The 23,259-nt window shown below is 39.0% G+C and overlaps 1 protein-coding gene across 2 annotated transcripts; it reads left to right on the top strand.

Annotated features, from left to right (window-relative positions):
• The first annotated feature begins 2,674 nt into the window (after positions 1-2,674).
• Positions 2,675-22,324, top strand: fscn2b (fascin actin-bundling protein 2b, retinal). 2 transcript variants are annotated; one of them, XM_060939016.1, is made up of 5 exons: positions 2,675-3,494; positions 20,304-20,460; positions 21,254-21,375; positions 21,550-21,717; positions 21,923-22,324. In XM_060939016.1, the coding sequence occupies exons 1-5, from the start codon at positions 2,675-2,677 to the stop codon at positions 22,126-22,128; spliced, it is 1,473 nt and encodes a 490-aa protein (XP_060794999.1). In that variant the 3' UTR covers positions 22,129-22,324. The 2 variants fall into 2 exon arrangements, with proteins under 2 accessions (XP_060794999.1, XP_060794998.1); XM_060939015.1 differs by having other exon boundaries at positions 21,254-21,405; positions 21,538-21,717.
• Positions 22,325-23,259: the final 935 nt, after the last annotated feature.

Below are 23,259 nucleotides of genomic sequence, written 5' to 3'. Positions count from 1 at the left end.
TTACAGTATAATGTAGATGAGGTACAGTACCGGTATAAGCCTTTAAACTCCAAAAACCTACCAACAGATCCAGACTCATTCTTCACTCTCATAACTACATATTTTTTCAACAGTAGTTTTACTGTAATTACTAAATAATGCATAGCAGTAACTGAATAATATGCTTTATAAGGAATAACTGAGTAATACACAGTTAGATTAAGGGTTTAAGTGTTCTGGATGAATATTACTCTCTCTTAAAATTTGTCTAAACACATATTTTCTTTAACAGATCTGTATATTTTTCTACGTGTATAATATTCATCAAGAAAGCCCGATATAACAGAAACACAATACAGCTAAAGATTTAATTCAGTGGCAAAATAAATAAATGTGGCCAAATGGAGAGAGATTGCTTGTACTCCTCTTTACTCCTATAACTCTACTGTCCTCTAGTGGTTTTATCTAGTGTATGCTTGAGCCAATTTTCTATTCAACAGTACTATGTATCTCTCTCTCTCTCTCTCTCTCTCTCTCTCTCTCTCTCTCTCTCTCTCTCACACACACACACACACACACACACACACACACACACACAATTTGTGGCATTATAATACCATAAACTATAGACCTATGTGTCAAATATTTGGCATTGACAGTTAACAAAATTACATGAAAGCATGCCAATTTTAATTCAGATAACATCATATTTTATAATGTAGCTTGAATGCTTACATGTTTTAGATGTCATTTGGAAGTACCACATGCATGATATAAATGCAGTTCAGAAAAGTACTTTCTCTCTTAAAGTGATGCATTAGATCTAATAAGTACTAATAAGAGCTCTAACAAAATGTTTAGGCCTTGTGCCTGATGGTGTGTACAGACTGTGTAATCTGGCTTATAGGTCACAGTAGCTTATTTGTCAAACAAGGTCTGTCAAGCTTGTCCTGGTTTAAGACACACTATTAATACATTTCAAACCGTTCAAAAGAGAAAATAATTAGACACATGAACAAGCCATGGACTTCACCATCAAATGTCTGTAGGTTTTTGGAGAGAATATATGTAAGCAAAACAAGAGGCTTTCCATAGGTTACTGATAGATATTAAACTTGGTTTATATGACTGGAAACCTGGTATTTGCCTGTATGCATGTGGCTCAGTTTCATTCATGCACCTGAAGTGAATCACTGTCAGATATAGGGACCTGTAATCAAGACAAACCAGAGAAGAGAGGATAGAGTAGAGGGCCGTTAGTGGATTGGATCAAGCTAATAATGTAGTTGGATAATTGAAAGGACAATTAAAGAGTTGTTCAGATATATCATAGTTTGTCCCCCCCCCCCAATATGTTTGGGAATTTAAATTGATAGACAATACGGTAAGTTCAGTATTGTCCCTCCGCACCATGCAAGAACAGTCTTCCCAATTTATTGACTCTGGAAGAGAAATAAATATGGACACATAACGTTTATTTAAAATGAAAAAAAATGCAGAAAGTGAAATGTGTTTATCTTTAAATCTCCTTCTTTATAATGCCACCAAAATGTGTGCACACACATACACATAAAGCCCCTCTAACCAAGAACCACGGAGCTTGAAATTAGAGAAGGCATGTAACTCTATATCAAGTGTGTGCTGGAAAACTGATCACATACTCAGGCCACCAGGGAGGGCTCTGGTTACCTAGCTTTCTGTCCAATCACCATCAGCAAAGAGTTGGAGACTGGAGAACATAATAAAAACACAGGAACCATGGACAGGATGGATTACAGAGCCTCAAAAGTGTCCATGGAATAATAATAGCAAGAGGAAAGAATGGACAAAAAGACATTTTAACAGAGAAGAAAAAGAAGAACGATTCATGGGGTGGCAGGTAATACACATTACAAAAGTGGTTACATCATTTATGCTGAGGAACAACAAAACTGCCTGGTCTTCATGAGGACTGAAAGTGTTGACATCTTGCAAAAGGTCTACCTGTTGAGATTCAAAGATGCCTCTGTTTAAAGACCAATTCAAGACTGTTTTGAAAACAAAGAATGATTAAAGGAGAAGATATGAAAAGGAATTAATCAAGCGGACAGGAAAGAAGTGCTGCTATTAAGTAGTTACACTGTTCTGCATGACCCAGACTATGTCACTTTAGGATGCAGTAATCCCTCAAGTGGTTGCTGGTAGGGTGAACAGGATAAGGTTGGTGAATGCACTGAAAAACAGTCAGAGAGATGGAGAGAAGGACAGGAAGGGAGTGAGTGAGTCAAGAAGAAAAGGAACTGGTGGGATCAAGGTGACGTCAGCAGCTCACTGGATTGAGGTATTGAGTCCTGCTGATTTTAATCTGAGCTGATTAGGAAACAGAAAAACAGAGCCTTGGTAAGCTCTCTTGGGAGAAAGACTACATGAGCAGTCTTTTTTTTTTAAAGGAAGCGACACAAAGGATTTTATCAAATCACCAAAAGAAAACTCAAATAACCGATGACTAAATTAATACGAAAAGGGGATATATAGGAACAAAGTAAGTTACAAACAAACAATAGATTGTTGAAGAGGATTTAGTAGATTTCATGCTTGAGAATTAGCTTTTTTGTGACAAGCTAGTAAAGACAGGGAGGAGAGGTAATTAGTTTGGTCATTGGTTCATCTCTGGACTCTTATTACTCTGTTACTTTCACCTGAGTTCTACGTCACAATGCCTATAAATGGCAATAAAGCCCTCAAGCTTCAGTTTGGGCTGATTAATTATGAAAATCGCTACCTGACAGCGGAGGCTTTTGGATTCAAAGTGAATGCTTCAGCTCCAAGTCTCAAGAAGAAGCAGATCTGGACACTTGAGCAAGATGAAATTGATGGCCAAGTGGTTTATTTGCAGAGCCACCTGGGCCGCTACCTGGCCTCCGACAAAGATGGCAAGGTGAGTTGTGAAGCAGAGACACGGGAGAATGTCTGCAGGTTCATAATTGTGGAGCAGTCAGATGGTCGATGGGCCTTGCAATCTGAGCCACATCTGCGCTTCTTTGGAGGGTCGAAAGACCACCTGTCTTGCTTTGCTCAGACTATTGGTGAACCAGAACTCTGGACTATGCACCTGGCCCTTCACCCACAAGCCAGCTTGCTAAGTGTAGCCCGCAAGCGTTATGCTCATCTGTCTGCACCTGACAGTGAAATAGCTGTGGACAGCAACATTCCATGGGGTGTTGATGCTCTTCTAACTCTAGTTTATATGGATGGCAAATATTGCCTGAAGACCAGTGATAGCCGCTTCTTAAGCAATGATGGGAAACTCTTGTTTGAAAATGGCCGTGGAACTGTATACACATTGGAGCTGAAATCAGGCAAGTTAGCCTTTAAGGACTGTGAAGGAAAGTACTTGAGCCCAATGGGACCAACAGGTACCTTACGCTCAGGACGCTGCTCCAAACCAGGCAAGGATGAGTTGTTCGACCTAGAGGAGAGTCATCCACAGGTGGTGTTTCAAGCTGCCAATAACAGATTTGTCTCCATTCGACAAGGTAAGTTGTCCTGGCTGTATTCTAGTTGTATATGTTTAAAGGTATTAGGGATTAGTATTAGATAACCAAATACTAATGCATTATTTGGAATGAAAAGACTATGTGTTCTAAGCAGCTACAAATACAGATATGAATAGGAGGTGCATTGTTTGTTTTTATTTCTTTCTTCTCAGTTAGGCTTCTAATATGTTTATATTTATGGAAATAGTTTGTGAACCAACTAAATTATTTAGAAAATATTGTAAAAATATAAATAATGTATAGCCAGGATTTAAGAAAAAGCAAACAAAAACTCCGTCACACATCACTAGCTAAAGCTGAGGAACAGCCATAGCCATAATTAACAGACCATGCTGGCAATGCTGGCATTTCTCTCTCTGGAGTTTTTTTTTTCTTTCTTTTTTTCAGTGTTTGTGTGTGTTTCATAGTGTGTACCACGCTCTGTTTCATAGTGGTAGGGTTCATATTTAATAATAAAAATTATTATACATACAGGACACTTTTTCCACGGAATAAAAACACGTGTTCTATTCCCTTCTAGCAGGTTTCATTCATTTGGTTCGATAGCATGCAATATTGTTAGCATATCGCTTATCCTACATGTATTACATCACTCTACCCAATGGAAAATGAGTGTTGAATATGGTTTATGATATTGCATGGTTGTCAAGGCAATATGACATCACATGTCTGAGCTGATGCGAATATTCAGTGAGAGAGTTTTCTGCTGTGCATGCGTAGAAGCATGTCTTTCTTCGCCAGGAAACAGAAGGACACGTTGAACACCCAAAAGGTTACCAAAACTTCATTAGATAATCTTCATGCATATTTACAAGAGAAAAACATCGAAAAACTGGAAAAGGGACATCGGAGGCGTAAAACTTCCGCGCTAGCAAGCGACTGTGACAATTTGTAAACAAACATGGTTGCCAGGTTCGCTTCATTAAATACGGAAGATTTTGAGAGAATGTTGAAAGAGAAAGACGTGTTGAACACCCGAAAGGAATGCCCATCTATCCATCCATTATCTGTAGCTGCTTATCCTGTTCTACAGGGTCGCAGGCAAGCTGGAGCCTATCCCAGCTGACTATGGGCGAGAGGCGGGGTACACCCTGGACAAGTCGCCAGGTCATCACAGGGCTGACACAGAAAGAAATGTGTATAATAATAATAATAATAATAATAATAATAATAATAATAATAATGTCTTTTTTCATGGTATATCAGATATATTCAATTCAGCTAGCATGATATTGAAGTCATCTTCGACTCGCTTAATATCATGCTAGCTGAATGGAATATATCTGATATACCACTCAATGCCAGCCAATATTATTTCAATACCTTCTGATTTAGGACACGCCCATGTCTGGTTTAAATCCAAATACAGATATAGATAAGAATAATTGGAGTACTAAACAAATAAAGATAGTATCATTTTGCTGCACCCCTAAATTAAATATCGGTGACCAAAAATGTAGGTAATTACATTCAGCTAAATAAAGCAGCCACAAGATAAATTGTGTCTGATTGGAAGTTTATGTTGAAATGAAGTTAAACAGAAAACTCTCTTTTATTAAATTTCTGCTTTGTCAGTGATCTTCCCAAATGTTCTGATGTCATGGTAGATATGTCCCTCGATCCTTCTCTTTCTCTGTTCTTTTATAGTAGTTTTTTATGACAGAGTTCATTACCACAGGTTCAATCACCATTAACTGATCAACCTACTGAGCAACTCGGTGTTTACATTAGACCATATCCGTCTCATTTTCGTCGCGGATGCACTGTCCGTTCACATTAAAACGCCGGGAAACGACTCCACAGGCGGAACAACTTGAATCCGCCAGGGCCCACGTATTCAATCCATTACGTATCTGATCCGGTGCTGTGTAAACATTGAGAAACGAGGATACGCTGTGCTGAGCTCTAGCTGACGTCGTCATTGGACAACGTCATTGTGACATCCACCTTCCTGATTCGCTGGCGTTGGTCATGCCACGTGCTGACGTCATCATTGGACAACGTCACTGTGACATCCACCTTCCTGATTCGCTGGCGTTGGTCATGCCATGTTGGTCATGTGACGCGACTGCTGAAAAACGGCGCGAACTTTCACTTCCTGCTATTTGTCCCAAATCACTGCTCGTGCGCTTCACTCGTGCGCTCTGTGAGCTGCGCAGGGCCGGAGTGCGCATCCTCCAGAGGGCACTCGCTGTTCAGGGCAGAGTGATTTGGAGCGCAGGATGCCTGCGGAGCTGAGTGTATCCGCGTATTGGCGTTGCTGTGTGCACATGAATCGTGTATTGGCGTTGCTGTGTGCACGCGAATCGTTTTAAAAATGTTAATCTGATGATCCGCTGATACGGTCTAATGTAAACACCACCCTAGGTACCACCCTAGAGCACTGTTGTGTCCATACAACCAGATCACCTACATGCCTTAAGCACTCTTGAGGTAATTTGTCTTTTAAAAACAGGGATTCTTTATGGGGTTTTCAGTTTCTCACTCTAAGTCATTTATGACTGAATCAGTGTTTGAAAGTGAAATCTTGTCATATTCTTGTCATATTCTTGTCATATTGTCACTAATCTTGTCATATTCAACATACCATGCTGAATATCTGAGGCTAATGTTTTGGAATTCTAGCTAGCACTTAGCTATCTTAGCCTTAGAATGCATGGGCTTGAGTCCACGGTAGCAAGTATGGAGTGATAGGAGTCTTTCAAGTGACGTCATCATAACTGCGGTTTTGTTTATCCGTCCAAGCTTTGTGCTTGACAATGACCAGCACAAGTGTACACGAGTGATTGTAAGCCCAGTTCAGTACATCTACAGATAAACTTGTAGAAGTCACATCAAAAAGAACAATGCCAGAGACCTGTAGTGCTTTTGGATGGCATAACAGACATGGCCATAAGCCTGGTTTAACTTTTCACCGCTTCTTGGCGAACCCAGAAAGACAAAAAAAATGGCAGGCTGCAGTTAAACGGGAAGCCAACAAAACATTCCTATGTGTGTGGAGAATTCCCATTTTATATCGGGTTAGTATAAAAGCTCTTTGCGATGTTAAAGTGTATATCTGGATGTGGGCTTTGGATGTGATATATTTTATTAGACCTAATGCTTGGTGAGATGAGCAGCATGTTTGTTATGTACTGATAATGTAGACGAGGCTAAACACCATAAAATATGCTAGATCTTGGCCCTGGCTTGTTTATTACTATTAGAAGTCCACGTTTGAGCTTACCTTTGTCATAACAAGGTATGTTTCTTTATCGGGAATTTCCCATAACATTCTGGCATGCATGAAACCGACCTTGAATTATTGGTAGGCATCTGTACTTTTGTCTGCCTTTAGCATCTCTCCAGTGTATTTAGAAGTCCCAAATACTAAATAGTTCAGGATGTTGTAGTATCCCAAATCCAGTAGCTGGTTTGCCATACACTTTTCAAGTGGAATAAATACATTTGTGGGTGAATTAAGTAGAAGAAGCCTTTATTTTTGTCACATGTACACTCAAGCACAGTGAAATTCCTCCTCTGCATTTAACCCATCTGAAGCAGTGAACGTGTGCGCGGCGCCACACACACACCGAGAGAGACAGAGAGAAAGAACATGAGTGGGCGCACAGTGGGCAGAATAAATAATAAATAAATACATTCATAGGTAAATTTATATGGATCTGTGATGCATGCATGTTTCAGCTTTTGGATGTAATGTGATCTGCTGGTATGATCTAAATTTTTAATCAGCACAATGTTTTCCGCACATCACCATCTTGGTGTGACGCAGTTCCATAATTATACTAATTAGTTAAAGGTCCCTGCGTTTGGCTATTTCTGTAGGGCCATACTGTTCACCTCAAAAGATAGGAAAATAAATAGTCCCAGAATGGAGGAAGACAGCCCTCAGCACATCAAGATGATCACATCTCGTCTGCATGATATTGTTCTTGTGAGACATAGGAAAATGCCATTCACAAAAAAAAAAATTTCAAATGACTTTGCAGTCAGCACCTTTAAGCTTAAGGTTAAGTTGAGTGTTGGGGTGAGTCAATTTCATTCATTAAAAAAACCATACACAATCCAAAAACACTGTCCTTGTTTTGCATCTGCACATTTTTTATGATATGTAATTCAGATATTTGTATTCAAGTCTCATGATTTAATTTTTCCATTTTTCTAACATCACAAACTTGAAAATATCATGTAGATAACTGAGTAACTGTGAGGGTTCACCACCCAAATCTCTCACACAACGAATAATTTAGTATAGACACCTACATCTACAGGGTGTAGTGGTTAGCGCTGTCACCTCACAGCAAGAAGGTCCAGGTTCGAACCCCGTGGCTGGCGAGGGCCTTTCTGTGTGGAGTTTGCATGTTCTCTGTGTGTGGGTTTGCTCTGGGTTCCCCGACAGTCCAAAGACATGCAGGTTAGGTTAACTGGTGACTCTAAATTGAGTGTGAATGGTTGTATGTGTCAGCCCTGTGATGACCTGGCGACTTGTCCAGGGTGTACCCTGCCTTTTGCCTGTAGTCAGCTGGGATAGGCTCCAGCTTGCCTGCGACCCTGTAGAACAGGATAAAGCGGCTAGAGATGATGAGATGAGACCTACGTCTACATCCTCAATTCCAAAAAAGTTGGGATGCTGTGTAAAATGTGAATATGAACAGATTTGCAAATCATAGAAACCCTATATTTCATTTAAAATAGTACAAAGACAACATATCAAATGTTGAAACTGAGAATTTTTTTTGTTTTTTGAAAAATATATGCTCATTTTGAATTTAATGCCAGCAACACATTTTAAAACAGTTGGGACAGGGGCATGTTTACCACTGTGTTGCATCACCTCTACTTTTAACAACACTCTGTAAATGTTTGGGAACTGAGGAGACCAATTGTCTTGTCATATTTTTGCCTGACATACAATTTCAGTTGCTCAATAGTTCAGAATATTTTTTGTTGTATTTTGTGCTTTATAATGCACCAAATGTTTTCAGAGGGTGACAGGCCTGGACTGCAGGCAGGCCAGTTTAGCACCTGGACTCTTACTACAGAGCCATGCAGTTGTAATACATGAAGAAGGCAGTTTGGCCTTCTCTTAATGAAATAAGCAAAGCTTTACCTGAAAAGGATGTCTGAATGGCAGCATGTTGCTCCAAAACCTGTATATATAATTCAGCATTAATGATGCCTTCCCAGATGTGCAAGCTACCCATGTCATATGCACTAATTCCCCCCCCCATACCATCACAGATGCTGGCTTTTGAACTGTGTACTGATAACAAGCCGAATGGTCCCTCTCCTCTTTAGCCTGGAGGATGTGGTGTCCATGATTTCTAAAAAGAATTTCAAATTTCAATTCATCAGACCACAGGACAGTTTTCCACTTCACCTCAGTCCATCATAAAAGCGCTCGGGCCCAGAGAAGGTGGCAATGTTTCTGGATATTATTTATATATGGTTTTAATTTGCATTTGCGGATGCAGTAATGAAATGTTTTCACAGACAGTGGTTTTCTGAAGTGTTCCTGAGCCCATACAGTGATTAGATACATGTCTGCTTTTAATGCAGTGTCACCTGTTGGCCTGAAGATCACAGGCATCCAATGTTGATTTTCAACCTTGTCTCTTGCATACAGAGATTCCCCTGGATTCTCTGAATCTTTTAATTATATTATGTACTATAGATGATGTGATCCCCAAATTCTTTGCAGTTTTACAGTGAGGAACATTATTCTTTAATTGTTGCACTGTTTTCCCACGCAGTCTTTCATAGAGTGGTGAACATCTACCCATCTTTACTTCTGAGAGACTCAGCCTCTCTGGGATGCTCTTTTTATACCCCATCATGTTACTAACCAAATTAGGTTTCTTGGTTTTTGCTGCCCCTGTCCCAACTTTTTTTGAAACATGTTGCTGGCATTAAATTCAAGATGAGCATCTCATCTCATCTCATCTTATTATCTCTAGCCGCTTTATCCTGTTCTACAGGGTCGCAGGCAAGCTGGAGCCTATCCCAGCTGACTATAGGCGAAAGGCAGGTACACCCTGGACAAGTCGCCAGGTCATCACAGGGCTGAAACATAGACACAGACAACCATTCACACTCGCATTCACACCTACAGTCAATTTAGAGTCACCAGTTAACCTAACCTGCATGTCTTTGGACTGTGGGGGAAACCGGAGCACCCGGAGGAAACCCACGTGGACAACATGCAAACTCCACACAGAAAGGCCCTCGCCAGCCACAGGGCTCGAACCCGAACCTTCTTGCTGTGAGGCGACAGTGTTAACCACTACACCACCGTGCCGCCCAAGATGAGCATATTAAAATAAATAAGTAAATAAATCTCAGTTTCAGCATGTGATATGTTGTCTTTGTACTATTTTCATTGAAATAGTGTTTCCATGATTTGCAAATCATCACATTCATTTTTTTTTATTTACAGTTTACAGAACATCCCAACTTTTTTTGTAAAGGGGTTGTACAACCCGATTCCAAAAAAGTTGGGACAAAGTACAAATTGTAAATAAAAACAGAATGCAATACTTTACAAATCTCAAAAACTGATACTGTATTCACAATAGAACATAGACAACATATCAAATGTCGAAAGTGAGACATTTTGAAATTTAATGCGAAATACTGGCTCATTTGAAATTTCATGACAGCAACACATCTCAAAAAAGTTGGGACGGGGCAATAAGAGGCTGGAAAAGTTAAAGGTACAAAAAAGGAACAGCTGGAGTGGCAGCGGCTCTCAGAAGTAAAGATGGGAAGAGGATCACCAATCCCCCTAATTCTGCGCCGACAAATAGTGCAGCAATATCAGAAAGGAGTTCGACAGTGTAAAATTGCAAAGAGTTTGAACATATCATCATCTACAGTGCATAATATCATCAAAGGATTCAGAGAATCTGGAAGAATCTCTGTGCGTAAGGGTCAAGGCCGGAAAACCATACTGGGTGCCCATGATCTTCGGGCCCTTAGACGGCACTGCATCACATACAGGCATGCTTCTGTATTGGAAATCACAAAATGGGCTCAGAAATATTTCCAGAGAACATTATCTGTGAACACAATTCACCATGCCATCCGCCGTTGCCAGCTAAAACTCTATAGTTCAAAGAAGAAGCCGTATCTAAACATGATCCAGAAGCGCAGACATCTTCTCTGGGCCAAGGCTAATTTAAAATGGACTGTGGCAAAGTGGAAAACTGTTTTGTGGTCAGACGAATCAAAATTTGAAGTTCTTTATGGAAATCAGGGACACCATGTCATTCAGACTAAAGAGGAGAAGGACGACCCAAGTTGTTATCAGCGCTCAGTTCAGAAGCCTGCATCTCTGATGGTATGGGGTTGCATTAGTGCGTGTGGCATGGGCAGCTTACACATCTGGAAAGACACCATCAATCCTGAAAGGTATATCCAGGTTCTAGAGCAACATATGCTCCCATCCAGACAACGTCTCTTTCAGGAAAGACCTTGGATTTTCCAACATGACAATGCCAAACCACATACTGCATCAATTACAGCATCATGGCTGCGTAGAAGGGTCCGGGTACTGAACTGGCCATCCTGCAGTCCAGATCTTTCACCCATAGAAAACATTTGGCACATCATAAAACGGAAGATACGACAAAAAAGACCTAAGACAGTTGAGCAACTAGAATCCTACATTAGACAAGAACGGGTTAACATTCCTATCCCTAAACTTGAGCAACTTGTCTCCTCAGTCCCCAGACGTTTACAGACTGTTGTAAAGAGAAAAGGGGATGTCTCACAGTGGTAAACATGGCCTTGTCCCAACTTTTTTGAGATGTGTTGTTGTCATGAAATTTAAAATCACCTAATTTTTCTCCTTAAATGATGTATTTTCTCAATTTAAACATTTGATATGTCATCTATGTTCTATTCTGAATAAAATATGGAATTTTGAAAATTCCACATCATTGCATTCTGTTTTTATTTACAATTTGTACTTTGTCCCAACTTTTTTGGAATCGGGGTTGTAGTTAAATAACGGTTAATGAGACCCAGAATGTATAGTAGGGAATTCTAAACTGATACCCCTTTTCGAGCAACAGGGAACGGGTTCTTGAACCAGTTCCGTTCAGGATTCTTGAACTTTCATGCCAGCTAGTGAACTGGCCCACGTTTTCATCAGTTTTGAGCAGAACAGTTGTAATCATGGATGCGTCATGAATGGAGGGTGTTGCATAATGCACAGTGGGAATAAACAGTCATAGCAAGATGGCAGAGCACATTGATTACCTGCAAGCTTTTGTTCTGTTATTGTAGATATTTGTTTTCAGTCCATTTTTGTCTGGAGATGTATCCTTTTCCAGTGTGTTCTCCAATGCTGCATTCCAGTTCCTCTCCAAACTAATGACACACCTATTGATGTTGTCATGATTCACACTAGAAAAAAAACAGCAATATTTTGGTTTCAGCTGGGAACCAACTTTTTCAGGTTCCGAATCAATTTATTTTTGGTCAAAATGCTCTGAACGGTCTAAAATTTGGTGCACGAACAAAAACTGAACCCGTTCCCTGTTGGTTGAAAAGGGGTATGAATGTTGTAAAAGGTGAACTATTCTAGTTTTATTATTTTGCCATTTGTTTCCACCAGCAATTTTTGTCAGATGGTTCTATCAGGTGTTTGTACTGGTTGTCTTTGTATTGGTTGTCAGATGCAGTGCCTCAGATTCTGTTGAAGTGGCACAGGTTTTTGTGTTATGGTGAACAAATAACAAGTACAAGAGTGCAGAAGTTACCATCACTGATTGAAAGTTAGGATTAGCATATCATCCTGAAGCTGTTCTTGGAATGCCTTCCACACACAGAGTAAATACAGTTTCTTTTCATGGCCTCCAGAATTGAAAACTTATTATTACCATGATCCCTGAAAGTGCATAATTGATAGACTTCTTTTTCTCCATGTTAATCAAATCATTTTATGATAATCAGTTTAATAAATTGTTTCCTCTGTCTACATGCCAGTTTTATGAGTATTTCAGAATGCATGGTTTTAGAGAACAGAAATAATAATAATAATAATAATAATAATAATAATAATAATAATAATAATAATAATAGCAATTCTTCTTAGTAAGCATTCTTAGAAGAAATAGATCACCACATTACTGCAAGGCAAATGTTGCAGTTTCATGAATTGTAATGATATTATAAAGCTGGTGGGGGGGAAAAAGCCCTGTGCATAAGTTTGACCTTAGCAATATAATTTACTGCAACTGTCTCTTCAGCTGGGTATTGCTTTATTGTTTGGCCAGATGCTGCTGTTTTATATTCGCTGGCTAAGTAAACCGATAGCAAGCATGCTGCATATTTTTTGTTTACCTTTTTGACCAGGCGTCTACATTGACTTGCTTGTTGCAGTGATAGTGTAATGTATACTTTGCATGCTGCAGTGGTTTCCACTATCTCCAGCATAGTGCTCCTGGTAAGCACTTTGAGCCACCTGCAGTAAATAAATTACTGTAGCAACAAATTGGCTCTGAATATGCATTGTAAGGAACAGAAGCTGATTCCATGTTCTCTAATTTACTCTTCTAACACACATACAGAAAGACACATATACCTGCTCATACAGCCATACAGAGCAATGGCGTTACTTTCCCTTTTTCGCTGGCAGTAGAATGGTGATCATGGCCACACAGTGATATATAAAAACCTGCACATGCGGACACACACAAAGACACAGACACTCACATACAGACACCACACAGCGGCAAGGTGCAATAAATAATTGAGTGGATAGGGTCATTTCAATGATGGTGGAGTCAGTTTTCAGAAACACAAGCCTTTTACTGCTTTTCTTTATCTGGGGAACATGCTATAAGAAAGGCCACAACAGGGAGACAAATCAGAGACTCTGCAGGGAGAGCTGGTCTTCTAGGCAGACAAGCAAAAAACCAACAGGGAAGGAAAGGCAATGGAGAGTATGATTGCATACCATTTTAAATAGAGGCTAGGATGAACAAACACACCATGAATCTTAGAGGGGAAAGCTGAATCAGACATGGATACTTGTCAGTGTGTCTGTGGTTTGCTTGTAGTTTACACATTACAAGTGATTTGTTAATTTGGCTGGCTATGGCTTCCTCAACCCATTGACCACATATTGACAGCTACTGTATGTTACTTATAATTATAATTTTTCTCTCTACTTGGATCAAATTTCGAACAATTTTAACATCTAAACAGGTTACAGTCCTTTGCTGATACTACGTTTTCAGCACTAGCTTTGTTAAGAGTGCCATAACCTATCTTTATTGTTTATACAATTAGTTCATGATTGGAAATAAACATCTGATTAATGCAAAAAAATGGTGAATACATAATTAAGGGCTGTTAAATATCACTTTCGTGTTCTTGAACAATCAAATCTGAAAACAGCTTCACAAACTGTAATTTCTTATTTTGAAATATTGACAATGAATACGATCTCTATTTTGTGAAAAATGAGGCAGAGATGCATTGCCAAAGTTTCGATGTTTAGGTAGTGTGTGTGTAGGAAGAAAGAGAGAGAGAGAGAGAGAGAGAGAGAGAATGGTGCACAGCAGATGGAGTAGTTGTAGCTAATGGAAAAGAAGCGTCTCTATCCATCTACTGCATATTCATCCCATACAAAAAGCAATTAAGCAAAGTAATTCTGCTAATGGATGCAGCAGTTCATTTCTCCCAGAGAGTCTGTGCATGATGAAGGAAGGCCAAGATGACTTCCGACAAGTCCTCCAATCAGCACTGCAGGTCTGAGGTTCATTAAGCCCTGGGTGTTTCACTTTAGGATGCAGTACAAACTCAGTTGATCTTGTAATCAATAATGAGAAGTGACATTGGGTGGCTGCTTTTCCAAAACAATTTCTCTGATCATTTGAAAGAAATTTGCTGGGATTGGAGACTTGCTATTATATGTTGGATTGTAACCAAGATTAGAAGGAAGTGGGTTTGTGGGTAAGGTGAGAAGGGGCTTATTCACTAAAATAGCAAATATGGCACACATTCTAGTGGGTAAATATGTTTTCAGTGTCCTGTAGCACATTCATTCAGGCATCAGAAAAGTGAAAAACACATGGACAGGTCAAGCATAAAGGATGACGTATGCTGGGTGTATGTTAATAGTCTAGATAATTCTCTACTATCTATGCGATAAGCAAAGGAGAACTGACAATATAAAGGGGGTACTTAGCAATTGGTCAACCACAAGAGAATTTCCATTCATAATACATCTCTAGGTAAATGGCTTTGATACCAGAAACCACTCCAGCAATAGATTGAGGATTCCTAAGGGCACTAACACAAGGATGCCTGTCAGGATGGCCCACCCAGTTGGTGATTCAGGTTCTGTTCTGGATATATAACTGAACTAACTCTACAATTTATGGTTGCTATTTAAATCACTTAATCAAGCTGATATCTGCAAGATCCACATATACTGTTCTACCTGCCCCAGTTTGCAGAAGGCCCTTTCTCTCTGTCTCAGTATCTTTGGGTACTGTTACGTTCCCCAGAAAAGGGTTAGTAAATTGAGAGGGAGTATTCTGTGATGGGCCTGAGGTCATTCTGAAGCGTGCAGGATTGAGCTTTGTGGTCATCACATTGTGGAGGAGAACTGATCAAACGAGTAGATAAGGGGAGAGTCCAGTCACAGCTGGGCTCTCACTTTCTATCTGATGTGTAAAGGTAAAGCAGAATCAGACATGAAATTGGAAAATGAAGTGTAACGAGACACTGAGATGAAGGTTCTGCAGTGAAATGATCAAAAAAGATCAAAAAACTTTTCACTCAGATATCATTGTAAGCTGGGCTGTGGTTGAAAAAAATAGTCCATGATAAAGATGATAAACAAGCAGTCATGTTCTCTGTGCTGGAAGAAAGGATACACAACTTCCTAATTGTAACAGCGTGCATGATATAATACTAATTGATGATGAATTACTAGGCAACAATTGTACAGAAACCAGCATACACACACGCACACACACGATACATAAACGTAAAATTGTGAATTGTGAAAAGGCATTCCATGGGTGAGTGATGGATGCCTGCAGGTTGTGCTGATAGCCCTGGTTTCTGTCCCAGCGTGGCTCAGAAAACCTGCTGTGTCCCATCAAAACACAGGCATCGCTTTAGCCTCCTTCTTTTCTTTTCTATGCTGCTTGGGAACCTGAGCATCAGAGCTGAAGGATTGTACATATGCCACTCAAAGCTGCTTACTGGGCCCCACGGCACGGCTTTGCATTCTCTCCAGACTGCATTATGGGAGCACAGAATGAGAGGAGGGGAGGGGAGGGGTTGGAGAGGGGGAGGATTGAAGAGTGGAGGGGTAAGGTTCAAGATCTGGGCTGTTAAAGGATTAAGGAAATAATCAAGGGATATTTTAGGATGCATCTACTTTGGGCATTAGCAACTGCAATCTATCTGGGGCATTTTGACCAAAGTCTTTTGTTTCCCAATAACATGAAAGCAGAAAACTATTGTGCAACAAGGTCTCAAGTCCATTTTAATGTGTAGATCTTGTGTGTGTGTGTGTGTGGGGGGGGGGGGGGGGGAATCATGTAACAAAATCGCATAAGCAAAATGATACGAAGCTCTTAATGGGCTGTATAGAATAAATACGCTCATATTCTTGTGTATGAGTTTGAGTGTATATATGAGTATGTATTTGTGGACACTTTGCCTTTAGTAAATGACCTTTTTCTTTATAAATCCTGCAAAACCAAGTTTAAAGGAAAACTTTGTATGAGCACACTGTAAAAGTAATACATTAGATGTGAAAACTTGAATGTGGACCATATTTATCCATGAGATTATTAAAAATATTTCAATTATTGTATTTCTATATATTTCTACTTATTGACAGGGAATGTAGTCGGAGGTGGATGCAAGTGCAGATATCAAGTCAAGTCAAGTTTATTTGTATAGCACTTTTAACAACAGACATTGTTGCAAAGCAGCTTTACAGAGAATTAAATACTTTAAACATGAGCTAATTTATCCTCAATGATCAAGCCTATGGCGACGGTGACAAAGAAAAACTCCCTCAGACGACATGAGGAAGAAACCTCAAGAGGAACCCATGCTCATTTGAGTGATAACAGATAACGTGATTATAAATAACTCGCTTCTATAACTGTGTCCTATATAGTCACAAAGTATAACTGCGTAACCAGGAAAATCATTATAGTTTTAACATGAGGTCTGTTTTGTTGAAGTTATAAACTGTTCATCGATGGAAACTTGAGTGCAAAACTGTTCATGACAACTGCAGTCCAAAAGATAGCAAGTCAACTGTAGTTCTGCAGTCATCTCATCTCATTATCTCTAGCCGCTTTATCCTGTTCTACAGGGTCGCAGGCAAGCTGGAGCCTATCCCAGCTGGCTACGGGCGAAAGGCGGGGTACACCCTGAACAAGTCGCCAGGTCATCACAGGGCTGACACATAGGCACAGGCAACCATTCACACTCACATTCACACCTACGGTCAATTTAGAGTCACCAGTTAACCTAACCTGCATGTCTTTGGACTGTGGGGGAAACCAGAGTACCCGGAGGAAACCCACGCGGACACGGGGAGAACATGCAAACTCCACACAGAAAGGCCCTCACCAGCCATGGGGCTTGAACCCGGACCTTCTTGCTGTGAGGCAACAGCGCTAACCACTACACCACCGTGCCGCCCTAGTTCTCCAGTATAAATGTATTATTCTAAGTGACCAGAACCATCTTCCAAGTGCGACTTTCGACTGTCCATATGGGGCCGTCCTCCACAGACGCGATGAGATGAGACTCCAGCCAGATGAAGGGCATCAGGATGGATCAGGCGAGTCCAAAGAGCAGAAGAGATATGGTTTAATTGATGCAATTAAAAAAAACATACAAGATACATGAACAAATGCAACAAGAACTAGATATATACGAGCAGGACATGCATATAAATACCAGAACATCATGAGAGCTCGACAAACTCGACAGAGTGCTACAAGAGACAGAACTTAAACAAGTGTTGGCAATCAAAACAAACTTCGCCTGGCAGCACTTATTTTATACCTATATGTTGATAATGGTAATATTTCTCAGTCATCAGCTGTCAGGTTATAGTCCTATGAAAATCCATGACCTTGAGTTTGACATTTCAAACTCATTCAGGGTCAAAGTTCATGGTGCCAAATGAAAGCCCATATGGCACTTCCTATAAGTTGATAATGGTAAATATATGTCTACCATCAACCGTGTTTGTTTGTTTGTTTGTTTGTTTGTTTGTTTGTTTGTTTGTTTGTTTGTTTGTTTGTTTGTTTTTTGTTGTTTTTTAATGGTTTATTTCCGGCTTTCCAAATACAATTTTGGCTCTTCATCCAGAAAATCTAATCAAATCTATATAACTATATAAAAATACTATATAAACATATTATATAAATACTGTATAAATACTATATAAAAATATAATAGGTAATAAAAAACTATAATAGAAAATAAACAAAACCATTAAAAAAACATAAAACTAGAGAAAATAGTGAAGGCCTTACTGCCTATTCGAGGAAGCGTCGAGAAAGTACACCTTGGTTTTCCTAAGGAAAGGTCCTCTCACTACAATGTTTCTCGTTTCGCTTGGTAAGGCATTAAAAACTTTGGCACAGGAAAGTTACAGCCCTCTGAAAATCCGTGACCTTGAGTTTGACCTTTCAGGGTCACTCAAGGTCAAAGATCATGGTGCCAAATGAAAGGCCATATGGGAGTTCCTATATGCTCATAATAGTAAACATCTGTCTATCAGCAACTGTTTTTGAGTTATAATGGAAAATATGTTACTTTGACCGAAAGGTTGACCTTTCCGGTGATCTTGACCCGATTACCCCCAAAATTTAATCAGGTAATCTACGGACCATTGCCCACTTACCCTGAAAATTTGAAGTCAATCGGTGCAACCGTCTAAACACTAGATTGTTAACAGACAGACACACAAACAAACCGCACTGATTATAATACCTCGCCCCGCTTACTCTGTCGCAGGTGAGGTAATAACCATACTCATTAGATATAAATGTGACTCGGGTGCACTTGTCCTTGTGAGGTATAGGAGCTGATGGGTAATGTAGTCCTGACACTGTCATTATTTTACTATATTGGCAGTTGATTTTAATCCTTGATAAACGTTATCTACTAATGGAATGCAAATTAATAAAATGTTTAGAAGTAGGTTGAATAATTTCATAATTATTTTTATGACAAAGAAATACTAGTTATAGTGCCTACAGTTGAAATGTTGTACTCCTCCAAGAGCAGCTTCATTAGAATAGAAGTGGCTGACCGGACATGTCATTCCAAACAACACTGCCTCCTTCTTTGATAAAGATCTCTTGCAGAGCTTGTTTTTAGGGTCACAGGAAACATTACTCCAAAAAGTTTTTAAAAGATAAAAAAAATTCCCACATTTTTAGTGGGGAGCGTAGATTCTTGTGTGCTTCATCCACAGTTGCTCACTTATTATGACTAGTAAATTGAACTTCCATGACACTGAAACATATCATGAAATAGCAAGGCTTCTAAATATACCATGGTTACAAACACCATATGAGATTCATCTGTAAAAGAGGCAATAAAAGTTTAGTCATACAACAGAAAATTTTTAAAAAGTCAACATTAATTAGAAACAGTCAAGCAACATAGCTTCATAAACGACAGACTTTTCACACACATCAGCTAAAGAAAGTAGGGAAATGGAAGTATGAGTATAAATAGTATTTTATATTGTCAATTATATGTTACTTTTAAATCATTATAGATCTACTGAAATTTTAAAATTTATATCAGCATGAGGTGACATATGTCTGGATTTCTGTTTCTATTTATTGTATCATGGTTAGTTATGTGAAATAATATGACTTAGAATTATCATAATGAAAACCAACATTATGGCAGATTAATCTTTCTTACAATCAAAGGGATCCTCCAGCGGATTTATTCTCAAACTTATTTTATGTAAAATTAGTCGTAGATTTCAAAAATCAAACTTTCATTTTTGGAGACCAAATAGTGTTCGAGAAAAATGAATTTTATTTAAAATGCCAGATGGGCTTGACGTATGCGATGACGTCAGGTCATGGTCACTTGGAGTAACTCAGCTGTTTATATTCTCTGTTTACATTGTAGTTTTGCTAGTTTTACAAGTATTTTTACGAAATTTATCAGTTTCTAAATAAGTATGCCTCACTGTGTAGCATATAAATGCCACAATGATGCTAAAAAGAAAGCACAAGCTGGAACTAGGCTGCATTTCCACAGAGAAAATGCCAAGTGTGCTAGCTCAGCTGTGGCAGAGGGTCACCGACAAAAACTGGATCAGACATGAGACCTCGCACTACAAAATCTTTTTTACATGATCTACAGAATTTAAACAGCTGAGTTGCTCCAAGCGACCACTACCTGATGTCATTGCATGCGTCACCACCGCAGGAAACCCATCTGACGTTTTAAAGAAAATTCATTTTTCTTGAACACTATTTGATTTCTGAAAATGAAAGTTTGATTTTTGAAATTTACAACTAATTTTACATAAGTTTGAGAATAAATCCGGTGGAGGATCCCTTTAAACACCAGAGGAATAGTATAAGTCAAGAGTGATGAAAAATAATATTGCGGACAAATATAAAACGTGTAATAGTGTTTCTGTATGTTTTATCTGTGAACTAGTGGTACATTGGTTATGGTGTTGATGTGCCTATGATTAATAGAAAACATCAATCAACATGTAAAGTGTTTGCCACATTTTTTTCACAGGGGTAAACATCTCGGCAAATCAGGATGATGAAACAGACATGGAGACGTTTCAGATGGAGATTGATAAAGAAAGCAAAAAGTGCAAGTTCAGGACAAATGAAGGCAACTACTGGACGCTTGTAGCTCACGGAGGCATCCAGTCCACAGCCAAAGAAGTGTAAGTCTGACCACTGTTATTAAAAACTACCCTCAACTATATCTTTCACAAGCAGTTTCCTGTCAATCAGTCCTGTCTCCTGGCATCAGAGTTGTTTATTACTCATTTATAACTGCGTGAAATATTACTATTGTTTTATTTCATGAGAAGCGTTACCCTTGGTTTTATAGTTGTAATATTATGTGTATAATTTAACAGCCCTGCAATCCCTATTCTGATTGGTCAGATAATGTTGATTAAGTTTCTATAAATACATGACTAAGATTAGTTCTGTCTGTAAGGCAACTGCAGGTTTGTATGGCAGAAGCTCCACATAAACAGATTAACAGATGGCTTAAAAATAAACAGAGGGCTTGGTGGTTTGTCAGTGACATAAGCTGATTGTGTGTGTGTGTGTGTGTGTGTGTGTGTGTGTGTGTGTGTGTGTGTGTGTGTGTGTGTGTGTGTGTGTGTGTGTGTGTGTGTGTGTGAGTGAAAATAGACCCATGCTTTTAACAAAAGTTATAAAACAGGAACTAATTTGTTTTGTAATGTTTCACAACATTAAATACAGCATAAACAAATCAAAATGTGTGACAAGTCATTTTTCAACAATAAAAAAATTATCACTGTTGGCAAATTGTTGTGATATAAGTGGAATTAAACATCAGGGCATGCTGTAATTGTAAAATGATCAACTTCATGGTGGTATTATTTTTCGTATAACAGCACGTTTTATTCCTTAAATACATTTTCCAATTATGGCCCCTAAATGTAAAATAGGTCAAGGTTATTTCTTTCTCTGCCTTTGCAGAAGTGCCAACACCATGTTTGATATTGTGTGGCTTGGACGGCATGTGGCACTACAAGCTAGCAATGGGAAATATGTGTGCACCAAGAAGAATGGACAACTTGCTGCAGTTAGTGACTCTATAGGTGGGTGTGGACATATACCAAAACAAAACTGTAGCAGATCCAATTGATTGCATTCAGACATGTTCGTGTTGTTATTAAGTTATGAAAACATATCCTAGCATGCTATTCCCTTTGAACTTCAACTGAAACAATGAATATAATTTTTTTTCATGACTCTCTTCATGTCTTTCACAGGTGAGGATGAACAGTTGATTTTGAAGCTGATCAATAGACCCATCTTAATTCTCCGGGGTGAGAATGGATATGTATGCCGTCACAAAAACTCCAACACACTCGATGCAAACCGCTCAGTTTATGACATCTTTACATTACAATTCAGTGATGGGGCATACCATATTAAAGGTGAATGTTTGATTTATTTGACTACAGTGAAGTCAAACGTACTATAATTATTTACTTCAATTCTTTTGGCAGATCTTCTATCCACTAAATATTTAATTATACATTTGAATATAATTTTTTTAGATAGTATTATATTGAAAATGCAGGGTTATGACTTACATTCATTACAGGCAGTTTTCAGGTGTGATGGATATGACTCTTACAGGTGCAGGAGGGCGGTTCTGGTATGTGTCCAGCACTGGTTTGGTTTGTTCAGATGGAGACACACCCGAAGACTTCTGCTTAGAGTTTTTAGAGCATGGTCACATTGCAATAAAGGGCAAAAATGGCAAGTACCTGCGTGGAGACCAGGGTGGCACACTGAAATGTGATGGAGAAACTGCAGATAACTCGTGTCTCTGGGAATATTGACATTGAGTGGTCATTTTAAGGACATTCGGTCTTCTGCCTCTCGATGGGTTATTATGGGGCTCAGCATGGTATTTTTGAACATGGATTGTTGAATTAATACACATGTGAGCTAAACCAGATGTTTTCTTTGTATATTAGTGTATGTCAATACTGTCTCAATAGCTAAATGCAAATCTCCCAGATTCTGAATGTGATAGATAGTAAACCAAAGACTTTTAAATTGAAAACTTAAGTTTTTTAATTATTTTTAATATTTCTTAGATATAAAATATTAAGCAGCTTAATGTAGCTTTTATCTTACATTTACACACTACATGTTGTTGATTTTTAGCACTGTTTAAAAATGACATTTGTACAGTCTTAAAATCTTACAAAGTTTTAAGTTGGTTTCTACCAGAGGGTCTTAACCAATATTGTTCTTTATGATCACATCCTCCTAAGGCTTATTTGCTTTTCTCATTCTACTTAAGTGGTAGTTTAAGTACTACAATTGCAGAGTGCTGCATTTGTAGTATTTTTTACTTATGGAGTATAGCACTCACAAAAAAAAAGTTTCATTAAAGGGCTTTTCATATTTTTACTGAAAATATCATGTGGAAATTGCTATAGATAAAACTCCAAATTATTACTTCCAGTACGAATTTGGTGTTTCTCCCTGTAATATAAGATTTCTGTAACTGTATGTCATCTATGTTTTTCCTCTCTGATTATAGGTAATAATAATAATATCTCATCTCATTATCATCTCATCTCATTATCTCTAGCTGTTTTATCCTGTTCTACAGGGTCGCAGGCAAGCTGGAGCCTATCCCAGCTGACTACGGGCGAAAGGCGGGGTACACCCTGGACAAGTCGCCAGGTCATCACAGGGCTGACACATAGACACAGACAACCATTCACACTCACATTCACACCTACGGTCAATTTAGAGTCACCAGTTAACCTAACCTGCATGTCTTTGGACTGTGGGGGAAACCGGAGCACCCGGAGGAAACCCACACGGACACGGGGAGAACATGCAAACTCCGCACAGAAAGACCCTCGTCGGCCACGGGGCTTGAACCCGGACCTTCTTGCTGTGAGGCGACAGCGCTAACCACTGCAACAACGTGCCACCCATAATAATAATAA

Source organism: Neoarius graeffei, chromosome 14, assembly GCF_027579695.1.
Source record: "Neoarius graeffei isolate fNeoGra1 chromosome 14, fNeoGra1.pri, whole genome shotgun sequence".
NCBI classification, from domain to species: Eukaryota; Metazoa; Chordata; class Actinopteri; order Siluriformes; family Ariidae; genus Neoarius; species Neoarius graeffei.
This window is presented reverse-complemented; position numbering and strand designations above follow the sequence as displayed.

Excerpts from the sequence above, each read along its gene's own strand:
- fscn2b (XM_060939015.1), top strand. The coding sequence starts at position 2,675 with ATGCCTATAAATGGCAATAAAGCCCTCAAGCTTCAGTTTGGGCTGATT. Across the intron at positions 3,495-20,303 it reads ATTTGTCTCCATTCGACAAG|GGGTAAACATCTCGGCAAAT; the intron begins GTAAGTTGTCCT and ends TTTTTTTCACAG. Across the intron at positions 21,406-21,537 it reads ACATATACCAAAACAAAACT|TGTCTTTCACAGGTGAGGAT; the intron begins GTAGCAGATCCA and ends TGACTCTCTTCA.